The sequence below is a fragment of the Giraffa tippelskirchi genome, chromosome 6 (assembly GCF_054371585.1).
Source record: "Giraffa tippelskirchi isolate mGirTip1 chromosome 6, T2T-mGirTip1v1.2.pri, whole genome shotgun sequence".
NCBI classification, from domain to species: domain Eukaryota; kingdom Metazoa; phylum Chordata; class Mammalia; order Artiodactyla; family Giraffidae; genus Giraffa; species Giraffa tippelskirchi.
In genome coordinates, this window is record NC_137280.1 from 102,411,437 (window position 1) to 102,429,764 (window position 18,328).

The window sequence follows — 18,328 nt, forward strand, 5'->3', positions numbered from 1 at the left end:
TGCTTTTTATCTGCTAATAATAGAAATTTCATTTTGTATTTTTCTTTTTTTTTTCCTTTTTCTAGATGTCATGCAGAGTACTAGTCTGAGGAAAGTCTTGGGTTTGAGTCCCGATTTTATCATTTACTAGCTCTGTTACCTTGGGGAAGTCATGGAGCTTGTTTCCTTGTAGAAAAATTCCTGCCACCTCACAGAGCTTGCTCTAAGGATTGATAAGGTAAATACTTCAAATAGGTGATGGGTCTAACACAATACCCATTAAAACAACAAGAGCTCCAAAAATATTTTCTTCTTTTCACATATATTCTTATTTTTAATGAGTAAAAGAATAATATACTACAAATGATATCAAACTTGATTACTATGAATATATAAAATTAATATATATGGTAGGGTCCAATTCTAAATCGTGGCAATTACACACACAGAGACCAATTCAGCTGAATTAATTCTTTGATTCAATTTTCTACTTAAAGGGAAGCAAAGTGGCTATTAGCTCTACCAAGCAGTATGACAGAGAATAATAATAAATTTCTCTGAACACAAGTTGCTCATCTAAAACTTGGGGGAAATAACACCTAGTTTGCAGATCTCTTATGAGAATTAATATCTGGCAGATCAAATATTTAATAAATGGTACTTACCATTAGTAGGTCTTGTGTTTTGACATTTACTAGACAGTCAATTATCAAGAGACAAAAGACTCGAAAAAGTTATTAACTTTTTATTGCTAGTGAAATCTCTGTTCAAGTACCTGGTGTACAGCTTTGGCCACTAAATTACTATCTTCAATAGATTTACTACTAACTGGCCATAAATCCTGTTGAGAGATTATTTCACTTATTGGATATGTACATTAACCATCTGGAGGATTCTTGGTAATGAGGGTTCCAAGCTGGTTAAAATTAAAATAGCTTTCCTAGCAAACCTAGTAATGAGATATTATTAGTAAACAGATTAACAGCCTCTAAAAATTTTATTCCTGAGTTACACATAACCACATTTAATTAAAACAGATAACTGGAGAAATGTCAAAAGCCAAATATGAACAAAGCAACACTTCAGATGTCAACAGTGATAGTAAAATTCGTATAAAGCAACACTAACCATATTTATAATTAAAATCAGCAAGTACACTAATAATTCAAATAATTTTTACTCCTGCAAAGTTCATGCTGTGAAGTTTTCAAAAATTTTAATGATGACTAAGGAGAACATGAATTAAAAGCACCAAGACTAACAATCAACGTAAGAACATAGGAGGATTGCCACTGATTACAAGACCTGTAGGATTACACTCAGTGGCTGACATGAGCACATACTTTACACGGCAGATGCTGCTCTAGTTTAAGTACATACTGATATACGGAGCCATGCCAGGGTCCAGCGTTGTAATCATGCTTTCTACCGAATGTTTTGTTTTATCGAGCACGGATTTCACCATAGGGTTCCCAGCCACACCCTGCACAGAACAAATTCACATGTAAATACTCATTCTAAGCAAAGATTACTGTGATTACTGGATGGTGAAAAAAACTTTAAGTTTCCAATGCACTGCAGACCTATACTTCTGTAAAGTGTAAGAAAAATAAGGCTATGGCAACGTCAAATGGCTATGAAATTTCAAAGCGCTTCCTCTCAACTTCTCTTCATCTCATTGTGGATTGACAGTAACCTACAGACCCCACTTCAAGCAGCACTGACCTGGAAAGTATGTTTATTGTATATACGTATATATGTATGCATATATGTTAATTTCTATGTATACATATATTTTTACTTCATTTCATTATTATTTAGTTATCTATATAAAAGACTAGGCAAAACTTGTCCATTAGGGTCCCAAATAAAGACTGTAATCAAATGTGTCTCCAAAGACTCATATTTTGTTCCCTAATAGTAAAAACAATTTATCTTTACTTCCCAGAAAAATTAATTACTTTAATATATAATACTCTATATTCTATGAAAGTTTTCTTTTTTCCTACTTCCTATTTGTTTTATTCCCAAACTCTCACTTTTAAAAAAAATCAGACCTATTCCTCTAAATTCTTAAAACCACACTGTTGGATAGAAAGAACCAGATCTGAGGAGTTCCTTCCATCTATGCTTCTCCCACAGTCGAAGAGACTTAGAGGGAGCAATGCCTCCTGAGATGGCATCTGGCTAACAGGCCATGATTCCACTTGTCTCAACCTACCATTAAACTCAGGTGATTCAAAACAAAACTTGACTTTGTAACATTGATATTTAAGACTGTCAACTCATCTTATGCTGAATATTAGAAGAGTTATTTACAAAGTCTGTACAGCTGAACTATTACAACTGGTAATTGACATGCTAACACAGGCTCTTAACAAGGAAAAGAAGTGATAGTTCCTACATAAAGAAAACCTTTAAAAAGCACAAAGTGATCAAAAGAAGCAAGCTGAGAAAAAATGCCATCTTTCTAATACAAAAAGCTCAAACGCTGTAAATCAGTTTAACTACCTAACAGTTAAAAAATATGTTTAACATATAATCAAATCACAACCAAACCCTCAGAATACTGAAGGGAACTTGACAAAGTGACTTTGGAATCACTGAAGAAAGTGGTTAAGAAAAATAAATGGAAAAGACCAGTAGAGAAAAATTTTGAAGAGAAAACAGAAAATTTATACAACCAAATGCTGATCTGTCTTTAAGAATGCAAAGGCTGTGAACTTACCTTTCTATCTGACTCAACAGATATTCCGATCCCCACCTCAGCACAGGGTAGGCTTTCAATAAATATTAGTGTAATAAACAGTTACAATAATTAAAATAGTGTGGTACTGCTGGAAGGACAGGCAGAGCAGTGGAATAAAATACAGAGCCCACTAACTGACATTATCACACACAATTTAGTAACTAAGATGAAGGTGACATATCAAATCACTGGGATATGATTTCAGAATACTCGATTAAGTGGTTGGGAAAAAAGTAAGTTTGATTTCTACCTCCACAATAAAGTATCAGCTATATCAAATGGTATGGTAAAAAATACTGCCATAAGAAAATTAAATCATAAAAAAACAATTATCACAATATAGTACATAAAGGTCATTTTTATCATTTAAAAAAACTCATAGAAATGACTCCCAAAAATTTAGAAGATTTTGTGTCAATAAAGCATAATAAAGTTGAAATGTAAGATAAAAATGGAGAATATGGCAACATATGACAGCATAAAATAAAATATTCTTAAGAGTTCTTATGAAGTCAACTAAAGAAGAAAGTAATCCCAATTCAAAGCTGGGCAAAGAATATGAATACAGACTTCACAAAAGAAAAATACAAATGGTCAAAAAAATCACAGTTTAAAAAAAAGCTCAAATTCAGTAACAAAATAAATTTAAACAAGGTATTATTTTCTTTGCCTATCAAATTAGAAAATACTATATTTCAATTAATAATCACTTCTGGCAAGTGAAAGATCTTACAACAGGGTGTTCTGGTATAATTTACCTGGAGAGCAATATATATCTGTAGTTTTTAAAATATTCACACTGGCATTTATTAGGAATTAACTCTGATAAAACAGAAGTACACAAAGATTTGTATACAAGAGGCTCATCATAATTTTATTATTAAGAATTATAACCAGAAAACAGCAATAACAGGTTAGTGAAATAAAACATGGGAAATAAAAGCAATGAATGACATGTTGGGCAAAGTAGACTGAAGAATATTTTATGGCTGGGACGATGTTCGTGATGGCTAGGTAAATACACACAAAAAGACACAAAATTGTGTCCAAAGGTCACTACTCCACTTTGCTTTTAATTAAAGAGAGATATCTACCTAAATATGCACATCCAGAAGACTAAGAGGAACTACAGTGAAAGTGAAAGGCGCTCAGTCGGGTTCAACTCTTTGCAACCCCATGGACTATACAGTCCATGGAATTCTCCAGGTCAGAATACTGGAGTGGGTAGCCTTTCCCTTCTCCAGGGGATCTTCCCAACCCAGGGATCCAACCCAGGTCTCCCGCATGGCAGGTGGAATCTTTACCAGCTGAGCCACAAGGGAAGCCCAAGAATACTGGAGTGGGTAGCCTATCCCTTCTCTAGCAAATCTTCACGACCAAGGAATCAAACCAGGGTCTCCTGCATGGCAGGCAAATTCTTTACCAACTGAGCTATCAGGGAAGCCCCGAAAAAGTGTAATAAAAATAAAAAGATATTTTACAATGATTTTTCCTTATACTATTCTTTTTTATTTTCAAAATTCTCTTAAGTTTTATAATTAAAAAATTACACACAGTTTTTAAAGTAAATACCCCTTACCTTAATAAAACCCCAGAGTCCACCAGCTGAAGCTTCATCCTGACCTCTGCCAATTCTAGGGTCTTCCTGCTCCTCTGGGAAAGTGATGGCTGATGTGGTTCCCGTTCCCTGTGCCACAGATGTCAAACCAGCTTGCTGAGTAATAGGGGCTGGCAAAATACCTAGTTAATGGCAAAAATGTTAACATATGTAATTTATTATATAAAATATCTCCCATAAAAAAGATGATACAACATATGATATGAGTAGTTCAAAACAGCTTTAATTATGTTACTACATACTCAGGCATTTCAACACTGAGATATGAATTCAAAGAATCACCTAAATACATTATACAAACTCCAAAAAAGAAATTTCTTTCCCTCTTCTTAGGCTTATTATCTAGTGCCCTGAAAATGGACAACAAAATATACCCAAAAGTACTTCATGTTTGCCCAATGTAGCATGTGGACGCCGACAGCTATAGCCTGATTCTCCTTAAAGCATAAAAATAACTGATATGAGCACTCAAGCTCATCATACAAAATGCATATAAAAATTAGTAAACATATCCATATACAATATTTTAACTCAAAAAGAAAATCCACATATACATACACATGGGTGTCATAACTGCACTTTGCAAAAATTTTTGTTAAAGTAGATAATCCAAACTGGATTAAAAAAATAATCACAACTAAGTTGTTTCTTTTCCTAGAATTAAAGAAACAATAGGAAGAATATAACAGGATGAAGTTTTAATACTGCTTTCCAACAACCATTCCAAGGAAGCCAAAAAAAGTAGGTTTTCTTGACCTAGAAAATACAATAGTCCAATACCACCAACTTACAGTACATACACCTATTTGATTTTGAAATTTTACATGGCTAAATAAAACTACTCCCTGGATCGTTCAGTCCTGATAAGTTTTAAGTAAAGCTAAACTCAGACTTCACCTTGGTGTTTCTCTATAACCACACAAAATGTTAGGACAAAATTTTGGAATTTTGTCTGACACTTCCCTTCCCTTGTGGCTCAGCTGGTAAAGAATCGGCCTGCAATGCAGGAGACCTGGGTTGGATCCCTGCGTTGGGAAGATTCCCCTGGAGAAGGGAAAGGCTACCCACTCCAGTATTCTGGCCTGGAGAATTCCATGGACTGTACAGTCCATGGGGTCACAAAGAGTCAGACACGACTGAGCGACTTTTGCTTTCACATACTAACCATGTTCTAAGTTTTATATCATATAAAAATCATATATTAAGTAACATCAGTTTTATTTTAATACTTTAAATGAAAATAGGAAGCTCTGCAAATCAAGGAAAAGGAAATAAAACATTCATGCAGAGTAACAAGAACCCTCCTTTACTGCTGGTAAGAAAGTAAAATGAATGGTGCAGCTGCTTTAGACAATAGTCTGATGGTTGTACTAAAGTCAGCAATTCTGACATGCACCCCAACAGCAGCACTATTTACAAAAGCCAAGACTGGAAGCAACCTAAATGTCCATCAACAGATGAATCAATAAATGTGGTATATGTATACACTATGGGATATTACTCAGCCATAAAGAAAGATGAAATAATGCCATTTGCAGCAACATGGATGGACCTAGAAATTATACTAAGTGAAGTAAATTAGACAAAGACAAATATCACATGTTATTACTTATATGTGTAATTTTAAAACATGATGCAAATGAACTTATTCACAAAACAAACTCACAGACATACCAAAAACAAAAATTGATGGTTATCAAAGGCAAAATAAATTAGGGGATAAATTAGGAGTTTGGGATTAACAGAAAAACATTACTATATATATATAACAGATAAATAACAAGGACCTACTGTATAGCACAGGGAACTCTACTCAATATCTTGTTATAACCTATAATGGAAAAGAATCTGAAAAAGAATAGATATAGATATATGTATAACTGAGTAACTATGCTGTTCACCTGAAACTAACACAGTGTTATAAAGCAACTTTACTTCATTTAAAAAAACAAAAAAATGAAGCCCTTCAGGAAAAAAAAACTCAGCAATTCTGAACCTAGGTACACACTCAAGAGAAATGAAAACATTTCCATATAAAACTTACACACCAAGGTTCATAAAATCAGTACTCATAGCCAAAAAGTGGAAACAACAGTTTATCAACTGATGAAATGAATAAACAAAACATGGTATATCCATACAATGGAATATAATTCAGTCCTAAAAAGGAAGAACGCTCTGACACCTGTTACAACATGGATGAATCTTGAAAACATTACACTAAGGGAAAGTGGCCTGCCACAAAAGACTACATATTAATCCAAGTCCATTTATATGAAATGTCCAAAACAAGCAAATCTACAGAGACAGAAAGTAGATTAGTGGTTCTGAGAACCATGAGGATTGGGAGAAGTATGGAGTGACTGCTAACAGGTATGCAGTTTCTTTGGGGGTGATTAAAAGGTTCTAAAATTGACTGGAGTGATGGCTGCAAAACTTGGTAAATATAGTAACAGCTATTAAACTGTATACGTGAAAGGGAATTGTATGGGAATTACACCTCGATAAAGCTGTTTAAAAAAAAAAAAAAAAACAGATAAAACATTCCCTATAGCCACCTGTTTCAAAGTGTCAATGAGAGAATACCTGTCACTGGAGGTGCAGAAAACGATGGCATCAGGGGTGTCTGTGGAGCTCTTCCCGCATGTCCCCTTGTAATGTCGTAAGTTGAGCCAACAGAGAATCCCGAAGTGGGAGGACCCGAAGGGGGTGCAGATAAGAGAGTGTTTGGGGCAGAGGTGGAAGGTGGGAAGTGGGATAAAGGAGGATTACTGAAGGCAGCAGCAGTCGGTGGAGAAGCAGGAGGTGGTAGAGACGTAACGAGTGGAGGAACAGAAGGGGCTGGTGAAGATGGCATAAAGGGCAAGGGTGCCGCAGGCTGCACAGGAGGTATGGACGGCTGGGGGGTGGAGTACATCTGTGGTGGCAGGCTCTGCACAGAGGACCCGCTTGGAGAAGAGAAGGTGCTGGCCGTGGCTGGGAAAGAGGGGAGGAAAAATCACACTTCAGTGACATGCTTTTCACTTAGTTTTCAAAGTATCTCATTACCATCTTGGAAAATTTTTAAATTTAACAGACCCTATCCCCAAGAGCTATCTTTAAATACATAATTTAAAATACATTAGTATGACTGAGTGCAAATGACTTTCAATTCCTATCTGTAAAAGCAGCAGGTATAGAAAATTAAGTTATGGTATTGCAGATCTTTGTGTTTCTGTTTGTTCTGCTGTGCTTTTAATAAAACAGAGCTGCTTTTCATCTCTGCTAATACGAGCATAAAACCTCACAATTTAAGGCTCAAAACCTTTGGTCAGAAGGTTAATCTCCATGAAGTCACAGAACATTAGACAAAGTTAACACATGCTTTTTAGGATATTTCTGTCATCACAAAGATGACTGCTAGTTAATATGAAAACAAAAAATAAAAATTAAAGCAAAACAAAGATGTTTTCTGCCTTTGGGCTTAAATTAAAAAGGCTATTTACCTTCATCCTGGCAAAGATTACAAAAGTTTTAATATACAGGCACACCTCATTTTATTTTGCTTCATTTTACAAATTGAAGGTTTGTGGCAACCCTTATGTCAAGCAAGTCTATCAGTGCCATTTTACCTGGCAGCATTTGTTTTTCATGTCTCTGTATGACATTCTGGTACCTCTCAAAATATTTCAAACTTTACATTATTATTATATTTGTTATGATGATGCATGATAACTGATCTTTGGCACTGCAAAACAATTACAACTTGCTGAAGGCCCAGATGATAGCCAGCATTTTTAAGCAATGCTTTAGCAAAGTATTTAACTGAAGTAGGTACTTTGTTTTCTTTTAAAGACATAATCCATTGCACACTTAATAGACTACAGTATAGTGCAACCATAATTTCTATATGCACTAGGAAATAAAAAAATTCATGCGACTTGCTTTATTACAATATTTGCTTTATTGCAATGGCCTGGAACTGAACTCACAGTATGTCTGAAGTATGCCTCTAGGCTTTTTTAAAATGACTCGGAGAAAAGATGACAGTATCCTGACTCTCCTCAAAACCCACAGCTGCTAGACAACTGCACGTACCTAAAGGAGCCGGGGAGGAAGACAGTGCGGCAGCAGAAGCCAGGCCCCCAGAATTCGGTGGGGGGGTCCCAGGTGGTGTTGTCTCTATTCCACTCTCTTCCATCATTTTTCAATTTCAATACAACTGTAAAAATATTAAAATGTAATAAAGATTACACAGTAATAAAAAGTATACTTTTAAACCTTGTATAGTTAGAGAATAAAGCATTTAGAGACCAGCTAACACCTGTCCTTCTAAAACTCTTCAAAAAAAATTGTAGAAGGAGGAACCCTCCCAAACTCATTCTATGAGGCCATCATCACTGATACCAAAACCAAACAAAGACATCACACAAAAAGAAAACTATGGGCCAACAACACTGATGAACCTGGACACAAAAATCCTCAACAGAATGCTAGCAAACAGAATCCAACAACACATTAAAAGGATCACACACCATGATCAAGTAGGGTTTATCCCAGAGAGGGAAGAATTCTTCAATATATACAAACCAATCAATGTGATACACAATGTTAACAAATTGAAGGGGAAAATCATAGGAACATCTCAACAGATGCAGAAAAAGCTTCCAACAAATTTCAATACCCATTTATTACAAAAACACTTCAGAAAACGGGCACAGAGCAAACCTACCTTAACACAGTAAATGCCATATATGACAAATCCACAGCAAACATTATTCTCAATAGTGAAAAAACTGAAAGCATTTCCTCTAGGATCAGCAACAAGACAAGGGTGCCCACTCTGGCCAATATTATTCAACATAGTTCTAGATGTCCTAACCACAGAAATCAGAGAAGTAAAAGAAATAAAAGGAATACAAATTGGAAAAGAAGAAATAAAGCTCACTGTGGATGACATGGTAGTATACATAGAAAATCCTAAAGATGCCACCAGGAAACTACTAGAGCTAACCAATGAACTTAGTAAAGTTGCAGGATACAAAATCTATACACAGAAATCTCCTGCATTTCCATTCAGTAACAATGAAAGATCAGAAAGAGAAATTAAGAAAACAATCCCATTTACCATCGTAACAAAAAGAATAAAATACCTAGGAATAAACCTACCCAAAGAGACAGAAGACCTGTATGCAGAAAACTATAAGACACTGATGAAAGAAATCAAAGACAACACAAACAGACGCAGAGCTACACTATGTTCTTCGTCTGAATAATGAATATTGTGAAAATGACTACACTATCTAAAGCAATCTACAGATTCAGTGCAATCCCTCTTAAATTACCAATGCCATTTTTCAGAGAACTAGAACAAAAAATTTTTACAATTTGTATGAAAACACAAAGACCCTGAACAGCCGAAGCAATCTTGAGAAGAAAGAGCTAGAGCAATCAGGCTCCCTGACTTCACTGTACTACAAAGCTGCACTAATCAAAACAATACAGTACTGGCACAAAAACAGAAATACAGTTCAATGTCTGGAGATAACCTGAGGCACCAATGGGCACCTAATCTTTGACAAAGGAGGCAAGATTATACAATGGAGAAAAACAGCCTCTTCAGTAAGAGGTGCTGGGAAAACTGACAGCTACATGTAAAAAAACGAAATTAGAATATTCCCTAACACCATCACAAAAATAAACTCAAAACACATTAAAAATCTAAATGCAAGTCTAGACACTATAAAACTCTTAAGAGGAAAACATAAAACACTCTGACATAAAATGCAGCTAGATCCTCTCTGACCCACCTTCTAGAGTAACAAAAATAAACAAATGGGTCCTAAGAAAACTTAAAAGCTTTAACAAAGCAAAGGAAACCATAAACTACATGAGAAGACAATCCTTAGAATGGGAGAGAGTATTTGCAAATGAAACAACTGACAAGGGATTAATCTCCAAAATATACAAGCAACTCATGTAGATCAATATCAAAAAAACAAACAGCCCAATCAAAAAATGGACGGAAGACCTAAATAGTCACTTCTTCAAAGAAGACATACAAATGGCTAATAAACACATGAGAAAATGCCCAACATCATTTATTACTAGAGAAATGCAAATCAAAACTACAATGAGATATTACCTCATATTAGTCAGAACGGCCATCATCAAAAAATCTACAAACAATAAATGCTGGAGAGGGTGTGGAAAAAAGGGAACCTTAGTACACTGTTAGTGAGACTGTAAACTGATACAGCTACTATGGAGAACAGTATGGAGGTTCCTTAGGAAACTAAAAATAGAACTAACATATGATCCAGCAATCCCACTACTTGGGCACATACTCTGAGAAAACCGTAAATCAAAATACACATGCACCCCAATGTTGCTGCAGCCCTATTTACAACAGCCAGGACATGGAAGCAACCTAAATATCCATCAACAAATGAATGGATAAAGATGATGTAGGGGTACATATACACAATGGAATATTACTCAGCCATAAAAAGGAACAAAACTGGGTCATTTATAGTAACAGGGATAGACCCGAATCTGTCATACAGAGTGAAGTAAGTTAGAAAGAGAAAAATAAATTTTATGTATTAACACATATGTATGAAATCTAGAAAGATGGTACAGATGAGTTTGCTTGCAGGGTCGGAACAGAGACGCAGACACAGAGAACAGACATGTGGACATGGTGGTGGGGTGGGGAGAAGGCAAGGGTGAGATAAACTGGGAGAGTAGGATTGACATATATACACTACCACATGTAGGAAAGATAAGTAGTGGGAACTTGTTGTGTAACAGTATACCACAGGGAGCTCATCTCAGTGCTCTGTGATGATCTACAGGGGAGGGATTGGGGGTGGTGGGATGGGAAGGAGGTTTAAGGGGGAGAGAATATATGTATTCCTAATAGCTGATCCACTTTGTTGTACAGAGGAAACTAACACAACATTGTAAAGCAACTATACGCCAATAAAATAAAATAAAAATTACATAGCTCAAATGTAAATAAATAACCAACAGATAGATGTCTGTTTTTACTGTATAAATGCCACTTATTTCCAGGTGAAGGATTTGTCAAAATTTCTAAAAAAGTAATCTGTGAGACTATTTAATGTGCAAACAATCTGAGACATTTTCATACACCTACTTCATAATTAAGAAATAATTTTATGTTAACTATGTAGTTACACAATATATTTCAAATAGTAAATTACTAATTAAATTTCTGCCTCAGGAATGCATGTTAGATTTATATCTAGATTCCAGTCACTATTACTTCAAAAATAAATTATGTAAAGTATTTTTGAAACACTTCCTCCCTCCTCACTAAGCAGTGTACATGGGCTACTCCTGTTAACAGGCTACTCCACTTCCCAGGTGGCTCAGAGAAAAGAATCTACATGCCAATGCAGAAGATGTGGGTTCGATCCCTGGGTTGGGAAGATCCTCTAGAGAAGGAAAAGGCAACCCATTCCAGTATTCTTCCCTATTCCCAGTTTTTCTTTGTTTCCATTCTAAAAGGTACTCCCGTAATGGTTAACCCACCTGCCAAGGCAAAAGAAACGGGTTTGATTTCTGGGTCAGGAAGATCTCCTGGAGAAGGAAATGGCAACCCACTCCAGTATTCTCGCCTAGGAAATCCCATGGATAGGAGAGCTTGGCAGGCTAGTCCATGGGGTTGCAAAAGAGTCAGATACGACTTAGCAACTAAACAACAACATAATGGCTAAATGATTAGGTCTCAGCTTTTAGAAAAGTCAGCTTTTAGCAAAAGTGCCACAAGCATTTTTCCTAACAGACAAATATGGATTACACAATGTTAGAAAATTTCCTTAAAAATTACAAACTTTCAAGCCTACTTCAAGTATAAAATCAGAACTTCTAAATATATCAAACATGTTTTTGAAGTTTTTATTCATTTTACAAATATTCAGTGAAGGTCAAACCACTTGCCAAGAACTATACTGGTGCCTCTGGAAATAAGACTGTAAGCAAAAACAAACAGGATACTTACATTCCAGCCCAGGAGACAATCAATAACACCAACATACAGTGAACTGGAGTCTGAATGATGTGTTCTGAGGATAAGAACAATTCTGTTTTCTACAAAATGATTTTGACTTGGGGTCAGAAAGGGATGATCAGGATTTAATCAGGAAAGGGCAAGGAGACAAGGAGGGTACATGCCAGAAAAAGTGAATATATAGAAAATCAGAAAGGAACAGTAATGAGGACTGGAGACATGGATGGGAGCCTAGACTATACTGATATTTACAAGCCATGTTAAAGAGTTGAATCTTCTAAGAACAGAAAGTCATTGTGGGGGCATTCAAGCTAGGGATGATGCATTTGTCTTTTAACTTCTTTGAAGGAATTTTAGATTCAAAAGAAGATGCCAATATAGAGCAGAGTTCATCAGTACCCTAAACCCAGCCCCTTTCAATGACAGCATCCTACATAACTAGGGTTCAACCATAAAATCTAGGACATTAACTTTTGCACAAAATGAGTAACTGAAGTATATACCTTCTTTGGATTTCACCTGTTTTTATTTACATGTGTGAGTCTGTATACAGTTCTATGACATTTCATCATATGCACTGACTCACGGAGCCACCACCACAATCAGGACACAGAACTGTTCCATCTCCCCAAAGAAACTCCCACTTGCTGTTCCTTGGTTACACCCTCTCATCTGCCATACACCCTGACCAACAACTGTTCTCTATTTTCTCATTTCATGAATGTTACAAAAATAAAACCATACTGCATATAGCCTTCTGAAATTGAATTTTTTCATGCAAAAGAGTGCTCTCAAGATCCATCCAAGCCATTGGATGTATTGGTGGTTGGTTCTTTTCCATTGCTGAATACTATTCCATTTTATAGATGTGCCACTGTTTGATTATCCATTTATTTGCTGAAGGACATTCAGGCTGCTTTAGGCAATTCATATTTGTGTTTTGAAAACATTCCTCTGACCAAAGTATGCAGACCATGCCATAGGGCATCTACCTAGAATAGATGCAGGGAGACCCTTAAGGATACAGAAGTATTTCAAATAACATTCTAGACTAGTGATTCTCAAACAGGGAGTAGAGAAGGGTGATCTGCCCCTCGGGGATCATTTGGCAGTGTCTGAAGACATTTTTGTGGTTAAGAATTTGCCTTCCAGTGCAGAGGTCATGGGTTCAAACCCTGGTTGGAGAACTAAGATCCCCACATGTTGCAAGGCAACTAAGCGTGCATACTCCAACAGCTGAGCCTGCACGTTACAACTAGAGAAGTTCATGCACTGAAAAGAATGATCTCGCATGCCACAGCTAAGACCCAGTGTAGCCAAATAAATAAATATTAAAAAAAACCCCAAAAAACTAGAGAGTATTAGGGGCATCTAGTAGGTAAAACGGAGAAGGCAATGGCAACCCACTCCAGTACTCTTGCCTGGAAAATCCCATGGACGGAAGAGCCTGGTGGGCTGCAGTCCATGGGGTCGCTAAGAGTTGGACACGATTGAAGCAACTTAGCCGCAGCAGCATCGGCAGTAGGTAAAAGCTGGGGATACAGCTAAAAATTCTACAATGCACAGGACAGTCACAAAAATTACCTGGCACTGAACACCAATAATGCCAAGGCTGAAAAACTTTGGTTTAGCCTAAAGTGATGACAGTGGAGACAAAGAAGAGTGGATAGACTCAAGAGATGTTTGGGTGGTAAGACCCAGTGATAGACTGGATATGGGGTCTAGGAAGGGGAAAGGCATGCCTTGCACACCTGGACAGATGGTGGTGCCATTCAATAAGATAAGGAACACTGGAGGAGGTCGAAGTGTGTGTCTGATGTTTGGGGAAAGAAGGGACTACACAGTATTTAATACTGGACATGCTAAGTGCAAACTCCTTGAAACAACCAAGTACAGCTGACTTGGTTTGCAGCTCAGAAACCACGTAAATGTGGGCTTCGTCAGTTCACTGATAGTCTCTAAAGTCATGTGCTGAAAAGAGATAATCTGAGAAGACTAAGTGAAAAAAGAAGATGGCCCAGCGAATCCTTGAAGAATAGCCAAGGAGGGGAAAAAAACACCTGGAGAGAATGAGAGACCAGAAAAACAGGAAGAAACCCAGAAGGTGGCGGTGTCCAAAAACCAGAGAAGAGTGTTTCAAGGCAATGGTATCAAATGCTGCAGAGAAGCCAAATAGGATGATATATGATAAAGTCAATAGATTTGCCAAACTGGAGTTACAACTTAGTGAGAGCTATTTCCAAAATAGAGTGAGGATAGAAGCCAGTTTCAACTGGACTGAGGTAAGAAGTAAAGCAAATATGTACAACACTTTTAAAAGTTTTGCTGTGAGTGTAGATGAAAGATCTACGGGCAGGAAGTAGAAAGCAGATATCCAGACAGGCAAAATCCTTTCATTCAACAACATCTACTTCTGCTTCATTGACTGTGTTAAAAACCTTTGACTGTGTGGATCACAATAAACTGTGGAAAATTCTTAGAGATAGAAATACCAGACCACCTTACCTGCCTCCTTAAAAATCTGTATGTAGGTCAAGAAGTAACAGTTAGAAGAGGATATAGAACAATGGACTGGTTCAAAATTGAGAAAGGAGTACATCAAGGCTGTATATTGTCACCCTGCTTATTAAACTTATAAGCAAAGTACATCATGTGAAAGGCCAGGCTGGATGAAGCAGAATTTGGAACTGCGATTGCTGAGAGAAATATCAACAACCTCAGATGTATAGATGAGATGACCCTAAAGGTAAAAAGTGAAAAGGAACTAAAGAGACTCTTGATGAGGGTGAAAGAGGAAAGTAAAAATGTTGGCTTAAAGCTCAACATTCAGAAAACTAAGATCATGGCATCCAGTCCCATCACTTCATGGCAGATAGATGGGGAAACAGTGGAAACAGTGGCTGACTTTATTTTTCTGGGCTCCAAAATCACTGCAGATGGTGAGCCATGAAATTAAAAGACATTTGCTCCTTGGAAGAAAAGCTATAACAAACCCAGACACTGTATTAAAAAGCAGAGACATCACTTTGCCAACAAAAGTCCGATAGTCAAAGCTACGGTTTTTCCAGTAGTCATGTACGGATGTGAGAGACGGACCATAAAGAAGGCTGAATGCCAAAGAATTGATGCTTTTGAATCATGGTACCAGAGGACTCTTCAGAGTCCCTTGGACAGCAAGGAGATCCAAACAGTCAATCCTAAAGGAAGTCAACCCTGAATATCCACTGGAAGGACTGACGCTGAAGCTAAAGCTCCAGTACTTTGGCCAACTGATGCAAATAGATGCCTCATTGGAAAAGACCCTGAGGCTTGGAAAGATTGAAGGCAGGAGGAGAAAGGGGTGAGCACAGAGAATGAGATAGTTGGATGGCATTATTGATTCAGTGGACATGAGTTTGAGCAAGCTCCGGGAGACAGTGAAGGACGGGGAAGCCTGGCATGCTGCCGTACATGGGGTTGAAAAGAATTAGACACTACTTAGCGACTTAACAACAGACCAAAGGTAGATAATATGGGACAGAACCACCTTTTGGGGACTTTATCACTCCCTGACAAAGCTATCTCTTTTCCTCTCATTTTTCCACTGGTTATTCATCTTCCTACTACAAATGCTACCAATCCTCAAAGTGATTAGTGGTAGTGGGAGTCAAATTTAAAGATAAACACTACTGAATGCACTTGCAAAAGAACTTGTACAATGAATACAACCCATAAAACGGAATATTGGTCAATTTCATTTCTTTCTGTCTTTAAAAGCTTGACTGTTTGAGAACTAGCTTAACGACAATATTGGGTAAATCCTGGATTCATAAACAATGTGCTCAATCGTGTCTGACTCCTTGTGACCCTTGGACTGTAGCCTACCAGGCTCCTCTGTCCATGGAATTCTGCAGGCCAGAATACTGGAGTGGGTAGCCGCTTTCTCCTCCAGGGGATCTTGCCCACCCAGGGATCGAACCCAAGTCTTCTACACTGTATGAGGATTCTTAACTGCTGAGCCACCAGGGAATATAATACCATCTACTAAAGAAAAGTTACTGTGATAAAAGTAACAGGGAAATGTCAGAGTTGGAGAGGTTCTAACGCTTAGTCTCAAAAAGTATATTAATGTATCAGCATTAAAGAAAAAGTGGTGCAAATGGGTTGGAAAACTGGGTCAGTTTCTAGATGCACTCTGCTCTTCCAACTTGCTTGTGCCTTGGATTTTCTCTTAAAAGTAGGTGGCTACTTACAAAGATGCAAGAGACGGAATAATGAACCTCTTATAAACATAAAATCTTATTAAAAGCGATTACTACTGTTGATGTAGTACCGGTTCAAAAGATGCTCTCTACTACCCTTTAGCAAGCACTGCTGCAGGAAGGTCTCAGTTTTGTCTCTGCATTCCCAGTTCTGATCCCCAAGATAACTTCTATAAATGTTCATTGACCAAATAGCGGCTGTAAAAGAAAAAGACTGGAATGTCAAAATGTGTCATGTTCGCAGAAACATACATGCTGTCTCTCAAGAGCTACTTCCAACGACGCTCTCTTAAACTGGACAGATTCTGCCAATCTAGGACACAGGCTGTCCCGCAAATTTGCTCGAAGCAGGTCCCAGAAATGAACAAAGAGACAGCCGAGTGCAAAAGCCCTCCAGAGCGGCGCTAGGCATCTATGGGGGAACCCACTGTTAAAGAAGCTAATTCCTAGTGTCCACCCCCATTTGTTGACCCGGGAGTCTCCTAGGCGGGAGTGGCCTCCCCCAGGCTCTGCCACGTCTCCAGGCGGGCTGGGCCGGGCCAAGGTCGCCTGCCTCTGGTCTCTCCCCTCTGGCCAGCGCGGTAGAAAGTGGAGCCAAACAGCTCGGGGCGCCGGTGTGGGTCCGGGGACTAGACCCTAGAACCGGCCAAGACCCCCGGGCCGCACTCTCCGCAAAATCCACAGCGGGAATGCTTGCTTCATGAAGCCTACCGGTGCCTGGCTGAACCCCGGACGCTCCATCAGCGGGAGCCTGGACTGTTCCTCTGAGGAGCTCTCGAGCGACCCTCGCCTCCCGGCCCGCCCACCTCGAAGCCAAGGTGCCCCAGGGTGCCGGTTTGGGCGCCTGAGCCCCATCCCACCGCCCACATGCACCCGCATTGCTGCCGGACTAACGCTTACCTGCAGGCTCAAGATAGTGTCTGCGTGGCAGTGAAAAGTGGAGGCTAGACAGGCTGGGCGTAGGACTACGGCTGCGAGAAGACGAGCAAGACGCAGGTAAGAGCCTGCCGCGCGCGCGCCCGCCTCCAAGATGGCCACCGGAGGCGCCAGTCCCTGAGGCTGCCACGTCCTCGGCGCGCCGCCCCGCCCCGCGCTGAGTCCCGCCCCACGCCCCGCCCCGCTCCCCCAGAGCCCCGCCCCGCTCCCCCAGAGCCCCGCCCGGAGGCGGCAAGCTAAACCTGCTGGAGCACCTGGGTCCAAAGATCTGCGTTCCACCAGGCCGGGCGCTGCCCACTCCAGAAACACGACTGCCCTCCTTTCCACTACGCAACCTCAGCATGCGAGAATGAAACCCTTGTTATTGGGTATAGCTCACTTACTCTGAGCCATGCCCGCCCCCAGGGAAGGTGATTACCTCCCCCCAACCCAAGGGCATGCCGCCTCCAGGCATGACTTCTCTCCAAAAACAGACTTATCCTATGTATTTTCAAAGATTTCCAGATAAGAGCGGTTACATCAGGAAAGAGAGAGGGCAGGGTGGCAGATACTATACTGATTTTCCCAAAGTTCATGTATTACACATATTTTTAATGGAAAACCGAAAATTATCCACTTTCTTAACCTTATGTGCTGCACTTAAAACAGGTCCTGAAAGTCAGTGCTCAATAATGATTTATTTATCAATCAATACAGTACAATGGAGGAATGGAAAGAATTTGCGATCAGAAGTCCTGGTTTGAGTCCGGACTGCCCTAGTGTTGCTTGCGCAGTAATGTTACCTTATA

At 38.8% G+C, this 18,328-nt stretch overlaps 1 protein-coding gene across 8 annotated transcripts in view; it reads right to left on the bottom strand.

Annotated features, from left to right (window-relative positions):
• Positions 1 to 17,636, bottom strand: part of PRRC1 (proline rich coiled-coil 1) — a 40,620-nt gene extending 22,984 nt beyond the window's left edge. For 3 of the 8 annotated variants that reach the window (XM_081504093.1, XM_081504098.1, XM_081504096.1), the window contains exons 1-6: positions 17,505 to 17,636; positions 16,676 to 16,802; positions 8,424 to 8,547; positions 6,933 to 7,322; positions 4,308 to 4,468; positions 1,360 to 1,462 (exon numbers count right to left, since the gene is read on the bottom strand). In XM_081504093.1, the coding sequence (XP_081360219.1) occupies positions 1,360 to 1,462; positions 4,308 to 4,468; positions 6,933 to 7,322; positions 8,424 to 8,529 (760 nt within the window). In that variant the 5' untranslated portion in view covers positions 8,530 to 8,547; positions 16,676 to 16,802; positions 17,505 to 17,636. The remainder of the gene's footprint in view (positions 1 to 1,359; positions 1,463 to 4,307; positions 4,469 to 6,932; positions 7,323 to 8,423; positions 8,548 to 16,675; positions 16,803 to 17,504) is intronic. The other 5 variants (XM_081504091.1, XM_081504097.1, XM_081504095.1 and 2 more) reach the window with 2 other exon arrangements.
• Positions 17,637 to 18,328: the final 692 nt, after the last annotated feature.